The sequence below is a fragment of the Megascapheus bottae genome, chromosome 1 (assembly GCF_031878675.1).
Source record: "Megascapheus bottae isolate mThoBot1 chromosome 1, mThoBot2.hap1, whole genome shotgun sequence".
In the NCBI taxonomy this organism is placed as follows: domain Eukaryota; kingdom Metazoa; phylum Chordata; class Mammalia; order Rodentia; family Geomyidae; genus Megascapheus; species Megascapheus bottae.
The window spans coordinates 57,710,584-57,728,232 of NC_143509.1; the positions used below are offsets into that span (position 1 = coordinate 57,710,584).

The following is a 17,649-nucleotide window of genomic DNA, read 5'->3' on the forward strand; positions in this document are numbered from 1 at the left end:
CTATATAGAAATATAAGCTATATATAGTTAGATGCTGGTGGCGCATGCCTGTAATCCTAGCTGCTCATGAGGCTGAGGTCTGAAGATTATGGTTCAAAGCCATCCCAGGCAGTAAAGTCCATGAGATTCTTCTCTGACCAGTAGTAAATCAGAAATTGAGCTGTGGCTTGAAGTGGTAGAGTTCTAGTTCTGGCTTTGAACAAAAGAGCTCAGGACAGTGCCCAGGCCCCTGCTTTTAAGTCCCAACACTGACTAAAACCAAGAAATACAAGATTGTATTTTCTAGCACTAAGCTAGAAGTCAAGTTATTGCTAGGGGTTTGTAGAATTAGTAGTATGCTATAATATGCTGGCTATAATTTTGTTCATATCTTCTGCTTACTAGTGCTATACTACTCAAACTTTACTCAGTCTGCCTTTTTCCCACCTCATTATTAGGAATGCTCTTTGAAAGAAAAAAAAATATCTGTACTTTGGTTTGGAGTCTTATTTATTGGATGCTCTTATGCATTGAAGCTGTCATTTCTTTGAATTCTATCCCCGTTAACTCCTTTTGATCTATTTAACATTTAAAATACCTTTTGCCTGCTATAATCATATTTTGTATGCATTGCGCTGACATCCTTCTATTTTGCTTTGTGAATCCTGCAAAAATTATTTATATCATATGAATAGATTAAGACCCAAGGGAACATAAGAGTTTTCAGTGGCATTTTTTTAAATCTTACCCCTAATTTTATTGTCATCCAGGATTCTCTATAAGTGACACCTTTTTTTGTAATTTCTTATAATTCCATTCAGATAAAATCTGTATAATAAGTACATTAAGGGCTGGGCTTAGTGGCTTATAGCTGTAATTTCAGGTGCTTGGGAGGCAGGGATCCAGTAAAGTCAATATTCAAGGTTAGCCTGAGCACAAAAGTTAGTAAGATGCTATCTAAATAAATAAGCCAGACTTGCAGTCCCAGCTATGTGGGAGATATAGGAAAGGGCATTCTCATCTGAGACCTGGTCTAGGGGAAAATTCAAAACCTTAGAAAAAGTAGCTAGATCTAAGAAGGGCTGGTAGTGTGGCTCAAATGGTGGAAGAACTTGCATATTAGCAAGTATTCAATGAGTCCCATCATTCAAAAATCCAACTACTTTAAAAAAAAAAGTATATTAACTTTTAGTCTTTTTAACTCTATTTGGTAATATGATTTGGTGCTACATTTATGTACATTATTTTTCATTTAGTTTTTGTTTTCATTTGAATCTTAGGAAACCATTTGATATCTTATGCAACATTTCTTTTTTATGGTCTTACGTTAATTATACCTTGACTTGAGATTTATGATCACTGGTAGAAGTGAGGTTCAAGTAATAGAGCACCAGCCTTGAACAGAAAAACCAAGCTAGAGCACAAAGCCCCGAGTTCAAGTCCCAGTAAAATTAGTAATGGTATTCAGCTAATAAGTGATATGCAAATAACAATCTCACACTCTTCTTTATATACAGAAATCATGATGAGCAAGATTTGAAGTTGCTAGGATGATGAATATTATTTTTGTTTTTCCAGTTTGAATCAGCTTGGGTACTGACAAACATTGCTTCAGGAAATTCCCTTCAGACCCGAATTGTGATTCAGGCAGGAGCAGTGCCCATCTTCATAGAGTTGCTCAGCTCAGAGTTTGAAGATGTCCAAGAACAGGTAATAAAACAAAGGAGTAAATAAAACTAAATAAAAATACAGTAAGTAAGGAGTAGCAGATGCATTTAAGACTGAAATTTCCCCTTTGTCGCATTCAGGGCTTGAGTTTGACTATTTGGCTGTGATAATCCAGTTGGTTTCTGGCTGTGTTCTAGAAATTTAAATTCACAGGGCGCAGTAGCTCATGCCTGTAATCCTAGCTGCTCAAGAGGATTTCGGGTCAAAGCCAGCCCAGGCATGAAAGGCCAAGAGATTCTTATCTCCAGTTAACAACTGGAAGTAGTGCTGTGGCTCAAGGGGTACAGCAGTAGCCTTGAGCTGAAGAAATCAGGGACAGAGCTGAGGCCCAGAGTTCAAACCCCATGATAAACAAAAAAAAAAAAAAGAAATTTAAACTTAGTCAATATATGTTAGTAAATATAAGCACACTTCTAGTCACATAAAGCTATTTAGGTTTTATAAACTTTTGTGTCTTTATACCTTTAGTCTCCAGGGTTTTTTTTAACAATATAACCTTTTTTTGTGGGGGGGCACAGCGCCTGGCTCAAGAGTTCTTTAGCCCTCCTTCCCCTGTAACAAATTATATAATTTATATATAATATGTGAATTATAAATTGCATGATTATATAATAAATAGTATATAAGTAATATAATTGTATATTATACAATTTTAAAATATTATCATATAAATTAAGCTGGGCACCGGTGGCTTACACCTACAATCCTAGCTCCTCAAGAGGCTAAGATCTCAGGATAGCAGTTCAAAGCCAGCCTGGGCACAAAAGTCCACAAAAATCTCTGAGACTTTTATCTCCAATTAACCACTAGAAAACTGGAAGTAGTGCTTTGACGCAAATGTTAAGAGTGTGAGCCTTGAGCTAAAGAGCTCAGGGACAGAACTCAGGCCCAGAGTTCAACCCCTCAATCGACCGAAAAACAAAAGGTCCTTTACTTTACACTTGTGAGTCCAGGAAGAGGTAAACAAGGTGGAGCTTAGAAGAGGAGGGGGAGCTTTGAGCACCAGCATTTAAATGAACACTTCTTTCTTTCTTACCATCTCTCCCAGTTACTGTTTTTCACACAATGAGCAGCAGCTTCTTGAAGAAATCTACTTGAAGTCTTACCTTTTTATTAAAAAAAAAACTGCATTAATTTTTTTTATTATTGCTAGCCTTAACCACATTTTAAAAGATACCACTACTAAATGAATATGGCTTTTATCACATCCAAAAGTTTAATAAAATTATCTGTGTTTTGATAGTTCTTGAATTCCCTTTAAGGACACATCAACTCAGCTGATAGGGTACTTGAATCGAGAGCTATATGAAGTGTTACTTAGGGATGAGAGGATGAGAATGGGTTGTGAAGAAAGAACAAATATTGGGTTATCTCCTCATAAACATTGCTTAACTCATTTTCTTTTTTTAAAGTATTACTGTGATATTTTGGTCCCTTTGAAAGATTTATGAGGGAATTTAATTACACATTTATCAATAATGAATTAATTCTTTCACAGGCAGTCTGGGCCCTTGGCAACATTGCTGGCGATAGTACCATGTGCAGGGACTATGTTTTAGACTGCAATATCCTTCCACCTCTTTTGCAGTAAGTTTCATTTCCTTTTTTCTTGCTTGCTTCCCCCCCCCCCCATGAGCAATACAAACAAGAAATTCCTCAGAAAGCATTGTCTTTGGAAATTATTTTGCATCTTTAGTGTTATTTTCCTTCCAGATGCTTTTTCCTCCAACTTTTTGTTACTAAAAAGGTGATATACAAAGGAGTTACAGTCACATAAGTCAGATTAAGAATACATTTCTTTTTGGACAATGTCACCCTTTCCCCAAATGCTGTTAACTTGTTACATATCATTTCCTTAGGCACTTATTCTAGTGCTAAAATTCTGAATTACTTGTAATATAATTAATGATTATTTATTTATTCATGTATTTATTTTGCTAGTCTTGGGGTTTGAACTCAGGGCCTGAGCAAGTCCTTGGGCTTTCTCAAGGCTAGAACTCTGCCACTTGAGCCACAGCACCACTTCTGGCTTTTCTTATGTATGTGGAATTAAACCCAGATCTTTGCATGCTAGGCAGGCACTCTCCTGGCCTTAATGAATTTTTTTGTTCTGGAGGAAATCTGTTTGAAGTCTGCTTTATCCATAGCATTATTATTATTTTAGGTCATCAGTGAATTGATATCTTTCACATAACTTACCATCACACTCTCATGCTTGTAGGTTATTTTCAAAGCAAAATCGTTTGACCATGACCCGGAATGCCGTGTGGGCATTGTCTAATCTCTGTAGAGGGAAAAGTCCACCTCCAGAATTTGCAAAGGTAAGCACTATACTTGTGGGAAATTGGCCAGGAAAAGTGCTGTTAAAAGAACTCAGCAACCGATGTTAATATTTACAGAGATAATTCTGAACAGTAAAATTTAGAATGTTAGAATTTTATCAGTTTGTTCAGAAATAAGGGTGCTTGTCATTTCTGGGTTTTGTTTAAATTTGAGATCATTTCTCACTGCCCCAAAACTCCGGATTCGTCTTTAAAACCTTAGTAAATTTTGTTAATAACAAAGTATCTAGAACATAGCATTTCCTCACAATGGCATATATGAAAGTTCCTTTACCTGGTCAACTGTATTTGTCAATTTTTTTTTTTTTTTTTTTTTGCCAGTCTTGGGCTTGGGCTCAGTCAGGGCCTGAGCACTGTCCTTGGACTTTCTCAAGGCTTAACACTCTACGACTTGAGCCTCAGCACCACTTCCAGCTTTTTTTCTATGTCTGTGCTACCAATGAATCGAACCCGGGTCTTAGTGCATGCTAGGCAAGCACTCTACCACTAGGCCAAACTCCTGGCCCTCAAAAAAATTTTAACCCCTAAAATAGGTATATATAAAATATTGTTTCTGAAGTTATTTTCTTTGGATTATAATTACCCCAACAAAGTAAACAAAAGAATACAGACAGCAATCCCAAGTCAGTAAGTCATCAAGTGACTGCCTGATAGCCTTCTTGAATATCTCATCTCATTCTTTTGATTCTGCTGATTTTCTTCATATCATCTTTCTTTTACAGGTCTCTCCCTGTCTGAATGTCCTTTCCTGGTTGCTCTTTGTCAGCGACACTGATGTACTGGCTGATGCCTGCTGGGCTCTTTCTTATCTATCAGATGGACCCAATGATAAAATTCAGGCAGTCATTGATGCTGGAGTATGTAGGAGACTTGTGGAGCTGCTGATGTAAGATATCCTTTTTTTTTTTTAAAGCATATTTTAGTTATAAGGGGGGCAAGGGTGTTCATTGTTAAATTTCCACACATTTAAAATGCATTGTAACGAATCTCACCCCTTCTTATCTCTCTCCCTGCCTTTTCCCCTTCCAAAAGAATTTCAACAGGTTTCATTGTTGTGTTTTTACTGTTTTACTATCCAAATAAAGTATTTGGATAGTATTAAACCTTTTTTTTTTTAAGTATATCTACTTTTTTCCCTCCATAGTAGTTTGTGTTCATACTTACATATTAGTTGATTGCATTTATTGATATATTGTGCTTTGGACTTTTTTGTTGTTGTTTCTTGTTTATGTCTTTGTTAAGAAGCTCTTTTACTAGTAGCAGTCCTTTAGCAGAAACATTTGGAAAACTTTATTTAACAGCCATTAGAAATCAGAATGCTTATTGCCACTAAAAATAGTCATCCCTTATCTGTCTCTCTAAGAGCTACTAGTATCAGACATTGAATCTTACTTTAGTCTTTATATTACCTTTGGTGGTGGAATGACTTACTCATGGCATAAATACTTGAAAAGTATAGTAATTACATTTTTAGATAGTACTTTGAAAAAAATGCACTGAAAAGATAATGGGGAAGTGAGAAAAGTACAAGCAATACCTGACATTTAATTGAAGTACAAAGTAGATAGAAATTAATTTTTCTGAATGTGGCATATGGAATTGAGTAGTTGAATATAATGTACAGACACAAAATTCAGGGATTGTACAAAGCTGGCCAGTACACTTAATTTCAAGAAAGTGATATAGTGCTGTAGTGAATTAAAGTCGATGTGCTGTTCCAGAGTCTGGGAAGTAATCTCTTGTGTTTCTGTACATTTTAGTTATTAGATCTTAAATAACTGTGAAGGAACTGACAGTTTTAAGAATGACCAATCTCTGGCTGGGAGTTTGGCCTAGCAGTAGAGTGCTTGCCTAGCATGCATGAAGACCATGGTTCAATTCCTTGGTACCACATACATAGAAAAAAGCTGGAAGTGGTGCTGAGGCTTAATTGGTAGAGCTCTATCCTTGAGAAAGTCCAAGGACAATGCTCAGGCCCTGAGCTCAAGCCTAGGACTGGCAAAAAAAAAAAAAAAAAAATGACTAATCTCTTTAAAAGAAAGGAATGGAAGAGTAAGATGTTTTTAAAAAGTTAAATAATACTGACTTACACTGAAATTAGGGTTTAGTATCTGTTCTGTGTAGGCCTTTGTAGAAGGCCTTTGACCATTATAAGACAGCTTTGTAAATTTAGTAGGAAGACTTCAGTAACAAAATTTGTGTTATAAGTTGGGCACTGGTCACTCACGCCTGTAATCCTAGCTATTTAGGAGGCTGAGATCTGAGGATCATTGTTCAAAGCCAGCCTAGGCATGAAAGTCCATGGAGACTCTTATCACCCGTTGAAGAGCTAGGAAACTGGAAGTGGTGCTGTGGTTCAAGTGTTAGAGCACTAGTCTTGAGCTGAAGAGCCCAGGTCCACACAGTTCAAGTCCCATGACGGACCAAAAAAAAAATTGTGTTATATAAATGTTACTTACTGTTCTTTATTATCTCAGCAACTGTAGAAAACTAACTAAAGAGGAAATTGTGGAATCTAGGTGTTGAAATGCCTGGGAAAGATTACTAGAAATTACTTATTGTTTTTCCAAAAGTATTCAATAAAGTGAAAAGACAGCTCCTCTAGAGGATACCAAACATTTTTTCATTGTACGGTTCGTTCCCTTAAAATAGATACGTTTCTTCTCTGAAATCTTAACCATATATATATTATTTTCAGAGTTTAGCCCTTTAGAAAATAACTGTAAGCCCTAACATTTCTTTCTATGGTTGCAGGCATGATGACTATAAAGTAGTTTCTCCTGCCTTGCGAGCTGTAGGCAACATTGTCACAGGAGATGATATCCAGACACAGGTATGAATAAGTAACTTTATTTTCTTCTTCTAAAACAGTATATTGAGCTAGACAATCAGTGGCTCATACCTATAATCTTTGCTACTTAGGAGGCTGAGATCTGAAGATCCAGGTTTAAAGCCATTCCTGGCAGACAAGTACAAGAAACTCTTAACTCCAATTTAATCCCAAAAAATTAGAATTGGAGGTGTGGCTCAAGTGGTAGAGCACCAGGCATGAGCAAAAATGCCAAGTAATAAACTGATGTGCTCTGAGTTAGTGCCCTAGTACTGGCACACAAAATCACACAAACCGAAACTTTTTTTCTTTAGGGATCTTTAATCCCAATAATTACAATATCTCTGTATTGGCCTGTTACTTGCCTCCCCTCCCTCCCTTTTTTGAAGGCAAATTTGTTTCTTCCTTCTATTGTTATTTGAAGTGACTTTTGAAAACATCATTGATCAGCTTTTTTGTTGTTGTTTTTTTGTTTTTGCCAGTCCTGGGGCTTGAACTCAGGGCCTGAACACTGTCCTTGTGCTTTCTCAAAGCTAGAGCTCTACCACTTGAGTCATAGCACCACTTCTGGTTTTCTATGTAAGAAAAATTCTAGTGCCCACTCAACTTTGGTATTGTTCACAGCATATTGTTCTGGGCATTTTTCTTCCAGATGTCTTTAGAGTTATCATCCTAGGTATTCATGATGTTGACAAGTTTTGGTTCTTCGTTTCACTAACAATATAATTTATTCTTAGCAAGTTTACTTTTTCCTGTTATCTTTGTTGATAAGCATTTTCCACAGGGAAGTCCTTCAGCTCATTTGTAAATCTTACAACTTCAATGATAGCCCTCTTGTGCATGGATTGTAAAAATTAGGAAAAAATTGAACTTAGCTTTGTCTTAACCAGTTCCAGCTTTATTTTTATTTTTTATTTCCTTGTCTCTAAAATTAAAGAGACTGGATTTGTTTTGTTTAGTTTTTTGGTTTTGCCAGTTGTGGGGCTTGAACTCAGGGCCTGAGCACTGTCCTTGGACACTTTTTGCTGAAGGCTGGTGCTCTGCCACTTGAGCCACAGCACCACTTCCACCTTTTTCTATGTATGTTTTACCGACGAACTGAACCCAGAGTTTTGTGCATGCTAGGCCAATGCTAGGCCAGACTCTTGGCCCCTGGATTTGTTTTCTTAAGTTTTTCCAGTGATAATGTATTTATTTGCAAAGTACTTCCAAATTATTCTGTTCCCCGCATATCTGAACTCCTGATTCTGTACTCTGTCTCAGTGAATGGCATTAGCAGTTGTACATACTAGAAACCTGGACATCAACTTGATTCTCCTCTCTCTGCTCATTACCTACAGTGCTTAGTTTAGACATTTTAAAAAAGAAAAGAATACACCCATTACTGTATTTGGGTGAAATATCTGAAAGAATACAGAGGAAACTAATGGTATTCTTTCTCTCCTTCCTTTCTGGTCCTGGTCTTGGTCCTGGGGGTTGAACTCAAGGTTTGGGCACTGTCCTTGAACTTTCTCAAGGCTAGTGCTCTACCACTTGAGTTACAGCACCACTTCCAGCTGTTTTTTTTGTTGTTGTTGTTTTGTTTTCTGTGTATGTAGTACCGAAGAATCGAACCAAGGGCTTTGTGCATGCTAAGCAGGCAAGAACTCTACCAATAGGCCACTAATGACATTATTTCTGAGGGAACCGAGGTAGCCTGGGGTATGGAATTAAAAGGAGTGTTGCAAGTAGTTCTTGTGCTTCCTGAAAATTTGAGCCCTGTGCTTAATTCACTGGCAGTGAATTTGAGAGGAAAAAATAAAAAGCAAAAGTAAGTTTTTGTATTTCTCCACTGCCACATAGGTGCTTGCTATATGTTTTTTGAATTAATATGACAACTCACCACTGTGAGTTTATACCTGCTTTCTTTCCTCAACTTTTGATACCTGATCTATTCATGATCTTACCCATAACCTGTACTCTGCCAGTAACGTTTCCTTTGGTGGGAAAAGGACCCCCCCCAAGTGTTTGTGAACTCATATATCCTATATTTGATGTGTTTCATTGAGTATGCATTTCACTGCAAGATATTTATTTAAAGGACTTGTAAATGTTATAATACTTATTATCTGATCTTTAGATATATTCTTGTTCAGTAAAGTGACAGCAAAATAATGAGTAAAAGTAATGAGTAATTGTATTCTAATTATTAATACATCTATGTAACTAAGGCTGGCCTCAAACTTGTGAATCTCTTATCTCATCCTCCTGGCTACTAGGATAATGGGCTACTACACTTGCCTCAGTATTATATTCTGTAAACTGAAATTTTAGTGGTTGTGAAAGTGCATGATAAATCTAGATTGATGATCTAGAAACTAATTCTAACTAGAACTTTCTTAATATATATGAAGGTGTATAAAATCCAAGGGAAGATTTTTCTATTTTCCTAAAATAAGTTTGGAACAATTCAGTAAAGATTTTAAACTTTTCCTTTTAGGTAATTTTGAATTGCTCAGCTCTTCAGAGTTTATTCCATTTGCTGAGTAGCCCAAAAGAATCTATCAAAAAGGAAGCATGTTGGACTATATCTAACATCACAGCTGGAAACAGGGCACAGATCCAGGTAATGTCAAGATTACAAAGTTACTCCTTTAATTTATGGGGTTTTTTTTTATTATTATTTTTTCTTTCTTTTTTTGGTGGGTCATGGGGCTTGAGCTCTGCCTGGGTACTGTCCCTGAACTCTTCAGCTCAAGTCTACCGCTCTACCCTTGAGCCAAGCCCCACTGCCTGTTTTCTGGAGGTTAATTGGAGATAAGAGTCTCAGGTTCTTTTGTGCTTGGGCTGGCTTTGAACCTTGATCCTCAGATCTCAGCCTCCTGAGTAGCTAGGATTAGAGTCATGAGTCACCACGCCTGGCTTTAATTTCTGTTTTTGGTGTTTTTCTTTTTTCTTTTTTTTGGCTGGGTCATGGGACTTGAACTAGGCCTGGGCACTGTCACCTGAGCTCCTCAGCTCAAGGCTCCCACCCTATAATTTCTGTTTTTTATTGGCTGGTCTTTTTTTTTAAAAAAAAAAAAAAACTAAACCTTTAAACACACACACACACATTAAGGCTCCAATTTTTCTCCTTGCCTTTAATAATCAATGATTTATTGCATTTTTTAAAACAATCTGAAGGACTTTATTCTAAATAGATTTAATTGACTCATGCTTACTAAAGTGTTTGTTTTACAGTGAACACATGTGTTATGTTGACCTGATTTTTCAGAAACTTTTAGGCGACTGGCTTTGTTTTTTTCTTTAAATGATTATCTGTTCTTTAAGTTTGCCTTTTTGTCACTAGGAAAGTAACTCAAGTGAAAGAAAAGCACAGTGCCAAAGTGTTCAGCATGAGTCATGATTAAGGCTGGAAAAATGGGTCAGAAAAAGTATAATAAGACATTCAGAGAACTTTGAATTGAGTGGAATTATAGGGTTCATCTCACCAAGATATTAACCACAATAAATTCACATCTCTCAACCTCATGTTATATCCACCACCTATATGCAATTATTAATAATGAATGTAAGTTTAGAACATGATAAAAATAGGCTCAATAGAAATCAGTTTTCTCCAGGACACCGCCAGTAAATGACATGATCAATATTAGTTAAATATTGCTGTTGCCCATCACTGATAAAAAGGAATCTTGGCTGTGAATGGTATTAGTCTTCCCGTAAAGCTGAATTAGGATCTGAGATTGATAGCTATAGCCATTTATGGTATGCATATGAGATTATGTTATTGGGAATATTGAAAATAATAAGGACATTCTTCTAATCTCATTGGGAGGTAGCAGTTTGGATTAAGATGGAAGTGAAGATCCTAAAGGATCAGAAAAGCTAGACCTGGGATATTTCTAGTTGATAGTGATAACTGACTGAATACAGAATGAAGATGAAGTGCCTTTATAAACTGGAGGGTTTAAAGGAGATGATAGAGAGGACAGATGATATGTTTGAGATGTGCAGTAAGCTGCTGGATACCCTGGGTGGACTTCAAAGACAAAAGGTAAACTTTAGAGTCTCAGCATATATGCAGAAATACATGCAAGGGAACCAATAAGATTAGCAGAGGAGAATAGAATTGTGTAACTATGTAATTATATGAATCATAATATACAATTTATACAATTATTTATTTACTTGTTTATTTTTGTCAATTGTGGGGCTTGAACTCTGGGCCTGGGCACGGTCCTTGAGCTCTTCAGCTCAAGGCTACCACTCTAACACTTTAGCCACAGTGCTACTTCCAGTTTTCTGGTGGTTAATTGGAGATAAAGGTTTCATAGATTGGCTTTGAACCCTGATCCTCAGATAGGATTACAGGCGTGAGCCACTGGTGCCCAGCTTAATTTATACCGTAATATTTTCTAATTGTATAATGTATTATTGTAATATTTATACAATTAATTTATTGTATAATCGTGCAATTTATAATTCACATCTTATATATAAATCATATAATTTGTTAGAGGGGTAGGAGAGACAAAAGAAAGGAACTCTGAGCTGGAAGCTGGTAACTTAAACCTATAATCCTAGCTACTCAGGACGCAGACATCTGAGGATTGCGGTTTAAAGCCAGCCTAGGCACAGCCAGAAGTCTGTGAGTCTCTTTATCTCCAATTAACCAGTGAAAAGTGGCTCTGTGGCTCATGTGGTAGAGCGTTAGCCTTGAGTAGAAGACTCAGGGACAGAGCCCAGGCCCAAAGTTTAAACCCCAGGACTGAGCAAAAAAAGAAAAGAACTCTGGAAAAATACTGGGAGATTTTAACATCACAAACTACTGTATTGTCTGTGATACTACGAATAGCCTAAAGACTAATGATAAGGACTTCTTCCCATGTACTTAGTCTCTAGGATTTGTTGTCCCAGGCTGGCGTCCAACGACTTTGTCTCACGCTCATGGTAGCTAGGATTACAGGTGTGATCCTGGCATAAAGCCCCATTAGGTTTGACAGATGGTCTGGAGGGGTATCTTTAGTTATCTAGTTAAAAAGTTGTAATTAGTATTTGGGATACTTTGATAAATATTGTAATTTCCTGTTTAAATTTTCCTTTAATTTCAGACGGTGATAGATGCCAACATTTTTCCAGCCCTTATTAGTATATTACAAACTGCTGAGTTTCGGACAAGGAAAGAAGCTGCTTGGGCCATCACAAATGCAACTTCTGGCGGATCAGCTGAACAGATCAAGTAAGTACTGGCCATTTAGTGTTTTGCAAATTGAAGGAAGCACTGTGTTTCTAACTCTCCCTAATATATTACTTAGAATGAAAGATAACCATATTTGAGGAATGAGGTGAGATATTATTATCTAAGTATGCATAATTCCACCTCCTTGTAATATTTACTTGTGGTATCATAGACTCAAATGCACATTTAATGTTGTAATACCTGTCTCATTGGCTTTTTATTTTGTAATTTAGTGAGCAGGGCTTTGTTCTTCTCATTGTCTTCTCAGCAATTTTCGTTCAATTTTAATTATATTGGGAAGATTAGCCTCTTGGGCTTGTGCTGCCTCTTCTTTTTTCTTTTTTGTTGTTGTTGGTGGTGGTGGTGGGGTTGTGGGGCTTAAACTCTAGGCCTGGACGTTGTCCCTGAGCTCTTCAGCTCAAGGCTACTGCCCTACCCCTTGAGCCACAGAACCACTTCCTGTTTTCTGGTAGTTAATGGGGGATAAGAGTCTCATGGACTTTAGTGCCTGGCTTTGAACCTGGATCCTCAGATCTCAACCTCCTGAGTAATGGATTATAGGCATGAGCCACTGTACCCAGCTTTGTGCTGCCTTTTCAAATCAAGTATGTTATCATGTTTGAGCATTGTCGCTGATATATAGGTACAAATATGACAGCTCACAAAACTACACTATTTTAAAAATTGCTCTTATTTATAGTTAGAAATTCTTATTTTTTGCAATCCAAAAATTATGAAGGGGATTAATAGATGTCCAAATAATTGATTTTGGTTAATTGTTGAAGCCTTTTTCGTGATTAGATTATAGCTTATCTGGTTGTTTGGTACTTTTATTCAATAAGTTTGCAGTTGGCTCTCATCATTTTGATTCATTTTACAAAATTTCATACATTTGACCAAATTGTCCTTTGTATTAATTTAGGTACCTAGTAGAACTGGGTTGTATCAAGCCACTCTGTGATCTCCTCACTGTCATGGACTCTAAGATTGTACAGGTTGCCCTAAATGGTTTGGAAAATATCCTGAGGCTTGGAGAACAAGAGGCCAAAAGAAATGGCAATGGCATTAATCCTTACTGTGCTTTGATTGAAGAAGCTTATGGTAAGATGCTTTGAAGAAGCCTGTTGCTAAGATTTAGGCCATCGATGATTCCAATAAAAATACTAAAATTGTTGAGTACTAGGTGCTGTAAGAACTGTTAAAGAAATTTTTGTTTCTATGATTGGAGGATTGTTTGCTTATGTTTTTAAGAGGTCAGATTTTCTTTCTCTTCCTTCCTCCCTCCTCCTTTCCTCCTTCCTTCTCCTCACACCCTCTCGCCTCCCTCCTTTCTTTTCTTTCCTTTCTTCTTTTCTTTTTTTCTTTTTTTTTTTTTTTTTGCCAGTCCTGGGCTTGGGCTCAGGGCCTGAGCACTGTCCTTGGACTTTCTCAAGGCTAGAGCTCTACCACTTGAGCCTCAGCACCACTTCTGGCTTTTTTCTATGTATGTGGTACCAAGGAATCGAACCCGGGTCTTCATGCATGCTAGGCAAGCACTTTAACCACTAGGCCAAACTCCCGGCCCCTCTTCTTTTCTTTTTGTATGCTGGTCCTGGGACTTGAACTTTTGGGCTGGGTGCTGTCCCTGAGCTCCTTTTGCTCAAGGCTAGTGCTTTACCACTTGAGCTACACCTCCACTTCTGGCTTTTTCTGAGTAGTTCATTAGAGATACGAGTTACATGTGGGCTTTGCTGCCCGGGCTGGCTTTAACCACAACCCTCAGATCTTAGCCTCCTGAGTAGCTAGGATTATAGGCATGAGCCACCAGTGCCGGGCTGGAGGTCAGATTTTAATAGTTTTCATATGTAATCAAACCAGCCATTTCAATAATAGTATAGAATAATAAGAGATATATGTAAGTAGAGATTTTTCCTTATCAAGAAAGGAAGCATATGACAAATCATTTATTGGAATTGCCAGTAAAGTTTTTCCTTTATTCTTCATTCTAGGTCTGGACAAAATTGAATTCTTACAGAGTCATGAAAACCAGGAGATTTACCAGAAAGCCTTTGATCTTATTGAGCATTACTTTGGGACCGAAGATGAAGATAGTAGCATTGCACCCCAGGTTGACCTTAGCCAGCAGCAGTACATCTTCCAGCAGTGTGAGGCTCCTATGGAAGGTTTCCAGCTGTGAAGGAATATTCTACTTTCATGTTCCTGTGTAAGACCAGGCTACCCAGTTGAGTCCTCTTGTGGAGCCCACAGTCCTCATGGAGCTATCTTCTCAAATGTTTTCCATAATACTGTTTGCGCTCATTTGCTTGCCTTGCGCACCTGCTCTCTTACACACATTGGAAAACCTCTGGCTCTCTGTGGTGGAATACCCTTATAATAAAAGGGTAACCAGAATGGCCCACTCTCTTATGGAAAAGTCCCTAGGCTTTGGAGATCCGTATTTACATTAGAGTCATGGGAATGTATACATGTTAATGTGGCTCCCTTTTTTGTGGGGAAAAAAGAGGACTCCTCCTCATTCCCTTTATAGAGTGGGGAAAAATACTGACATTAAAAGATAAAACTAAACATTTTATCTTGAATTTCACACAACTACTCGTAACAAGAGAGGTGTTTAGATCTGTTGTGAATACTTCAGAATACTTTTCATGAGTTCTTCCACAGTGAACCTTTGGATTACCTGGTGGCTTTTTCTAGCCAAATTTGCATTAATCTTTACTGAGATTGGATGGTTTTCTTTCCTCTATTGGCGCCATTCTTCAGATATTAAAGTTAAACCATCTACTCCCTCACCTTCAGCCTTCATTGAATGTGCTTTCTAGTTGTCAGGAATGCTGAAGAATTAACTCTGACTTTTAAATGTGATACTGGTATGCAGATTCCCTTTAAAGCAGAAAGGAGAGGAGCACATACTAGTTTGAATGACTTTTGCTTCTCTTTGGTCTTATGTGTCTTAGGATTTGGAAGTGGTTTCAATTCTAATGCTGATATGAAGATTTAGAGTTCTTAGTAAAAAACCATATCCTATAATTTAATAAAGGAATAAGAAGAAAACCAAACCTTTCGCTTTTCCCAAACTCAACCAATGTGACTAGAGGCTGTTGTCTGCATTACAGCAAATGATTCAGGTCCTCAGTAAGTTGGAGGTCACCCTAGGTGCTTTTCCCTCCATGCCTGGAAAATAATACATACTTTGACATATTACTTAGGGATTTATTTTTCTTAGCCAGTGCGCTGCATATAGGATCCCTCTAGTACAACATCTATCTCCAAAAATATAACCATCTTTTCAACATGATCTGCTTAACTCAAATAAGGGCAAAGATCTTTTTCTAATAACCTCAGTGTTCTCTAACCATTTTGTTTCAACTCCTACTAGTACCCTACAAGCCTGCACCTACAAATGGCTCTTCTAGTACTGTGTTCACTGATTCACATTTGTGCTTGGACGGGAATGGAAAAAAAAAAGTTTTAATTGCCAAGAGAACTGCAAATGAGTTCAATAGACTTCCTGGTGCTAGTTGGCCATCTTGACTCAATGTTGGGATACGTGATCAGAGAAGATTTTTGGTGATATCGGTTCAAAATGAATTCCAAAGGAAAAGTTGCTCACTTCCATTCTGAGCATATACCCTTTTTATCCTCTTTAGACTTACTCTACCCTTCTAGAAATCATCATAATCCCAAAGTGTAAAAAAACTATCGGACAGTTGCCCCTGAAAAGCTGTTATACATCTCTGGTAAATCCTGCTGAATGTAAGGGATACAGAGTTTTCATACCTCATCATGGTGTTATTTAAACAGCCAACTTATGTGACCTGATTTACTTTTTTAAAAGTCCACTTCATTCAAACTAGAAAGATTCTGAGACAAAGGACATTTATCAGCCAAGAGTGTGATGCATTCTTCGCCTCTAGTCTGTAGTTGTGTCTGTGCTCTGGGATGGATACCGTCTGATGTCTGTTATTGATGGAGCAGCCATTACAAAACTAGTCAAGTCCCATCTGTACTGTTACTTTTTATAGTGCTGCTTTGTGCTGAGAGAACATTTTAGTTTGCTGCACTCGACCTGTAAAAGACTGATTCTTTGTGATTTTAGGGATTAATTAGGTGGTTAATTTAAAGAACTTTCAATGTTGCCTTTACATCACATTAAAATTAACTCGTTTCAGAAGGATTATAGAAGCACTGAATCATAGTAAAAATCTTGTTTTTAGCTTTGACTCTTTTTGTGGCTGAGTTTTGTTTTTTATTGTAAATTACTTGTAACATGTCATATCTATAGATGGTTTTAAATGATGTACCTTCTGTTGAATGGCTTAAAAAATTTCCATTTTATTAACCAATTTGAAAGTTGTATTCCCATGTTAGCCAGGGTAGCCTACAATGAGGATTTTTTGCTAGCAATTGCAGGTTTCTCAGTGATTGAATTAAAACTCCATTTAACTGCTATCATCTTATTTTGTCAAGTAGGAAAGTTTATCTTGTCTCTAGTCCTGGGAGTTCATGAACCTTAATACCTGCAGTAAACTTTAAAATTTTAAGTACAAAACTAGAATTAAGTTAAATGCCAGTATATTCTATTCAGAAATGTTGGAATTTGGTATTGATAAAAAAAAAAAAACAGCCTTTTAGGTAATAGAAATGGCATTTAAAGTTCCTTTTGTCTGCAGAGATTTTTATCTAGTTTTGGTTTATTGAATACTTCCATCATAAAGGTGTTACTCACTATAAAAGCATGTTAATTTTAACACAAGAAAATTCTTGTGATCGTATTAATGCTGTTCTAAAAGAATACGGCTGTTGGCTTTTCCTTCTCTTCCTCCCTTCTGTCTCCAAACTTTCAAAATATGTTTTTTGGGGTTTTTTTTTTGCCAGTCCTGGGCTTGAGGTCAGGGTCTGAGCACTGTCCTTGGACTTTCTCAAGGCTAGAGCTCTACCACTTGAGCCTCAGCACCAGTTCTGGCTTTTTTTAATGTATGTGGTACCAAGGAATCAAACCTGGGCCTTCATGCATGCTAGGCCAGCACTCTACCACTAGGCCAAACTCCCGGCCCAAAATATGTTTTTTATGGACTTGGGAGCAATGAGGGGGGTGAGCTGGGTAGCAGTATGGAACACATTCAGAGATTTTGAGAAGTAGAGGTACCTCGTATAGGAAGAACAATATGTAGCTATAGTAGGATGAAGAGATACCAGGAAGGACATTAATGATATGAACACATGATGTATGTTTAGTAGACAGTTCTCTGTGGAATATTTTATGCCCTTGTCACCAATCAAGACCCTTTATAATTGTTACCTTTGTTAATCTTACAGCTTCTACCCTAGGATTATTTCTTCCATTTACCAGATAAATCTGATTGGATTTAGCTGTACTGTCAAAGTGGAAAAAAAAAATAGTGTCCCAAAATACATCTGAAATATTACAGGTTTCTGCTAATTTTGTTGAAAAAAATATGTCAGTATAATTTACCAGTCACATTGGTCAAAAAAAATCCTCAGTGGTATGTGGTTACCTACAGCTTTGGATTTGTTTCTCCAGTAATAAA

The 17,649-nt window shown here is 37.2% G+C and overlaps 1 protein-coding gene across 2 annotated transcripts in view; it reads left to right on the top strand.

Annotated features, from left to right (window-relative positions):
* The window catches only part of Kpna1 (karyopherin subunit alpha 1), a 54,828-nt gene extending 38,279 nt beyond the window's left edge, over positions 1–16,549 (top strand). For both annotated transcript variants that reach the window (XM_090345451.1, XM_090345455.1), the window contains 9 exons: positions 1,558–1,689; positions 3,206–3,294; positions 3,929–4,028; positions 4,772–4,935; positions 6,804–6,882; positions 9,359–9,484; positions 11,973–12,100; positions 13,023–13,201; positions 14,089–16,549. In XM_090345451.1, coding sequence (XP_090201577.1) covers positions 1,558–1,689; positions 3,206–3,294; positions 3,929–4,028; positions 4,772–4,935; positions 6,804–6,882; positions 9,359–9,484; positions 11,973–12,100; positions 13,023–13,201; positions 14,089–14,276 — 1,185 coding nt within the window. In that variant the 3' untranslated portion in view covers positions 14,277–16,549. The remainder of the gene's footprint in view (positions 1–1,557; positions 1,690–3,205; positions 3,295–3,928; positions 4,029–4,771; positions 4,936–6,803; positions 6,883–9,358; positions 9,485–11,972; positions 12,101–13,022; positions 13,202–14,088) is intronic.
* The last annotated feature ends 1,100 nt before the right edge of the window (positions 16,550–17,649 follow it).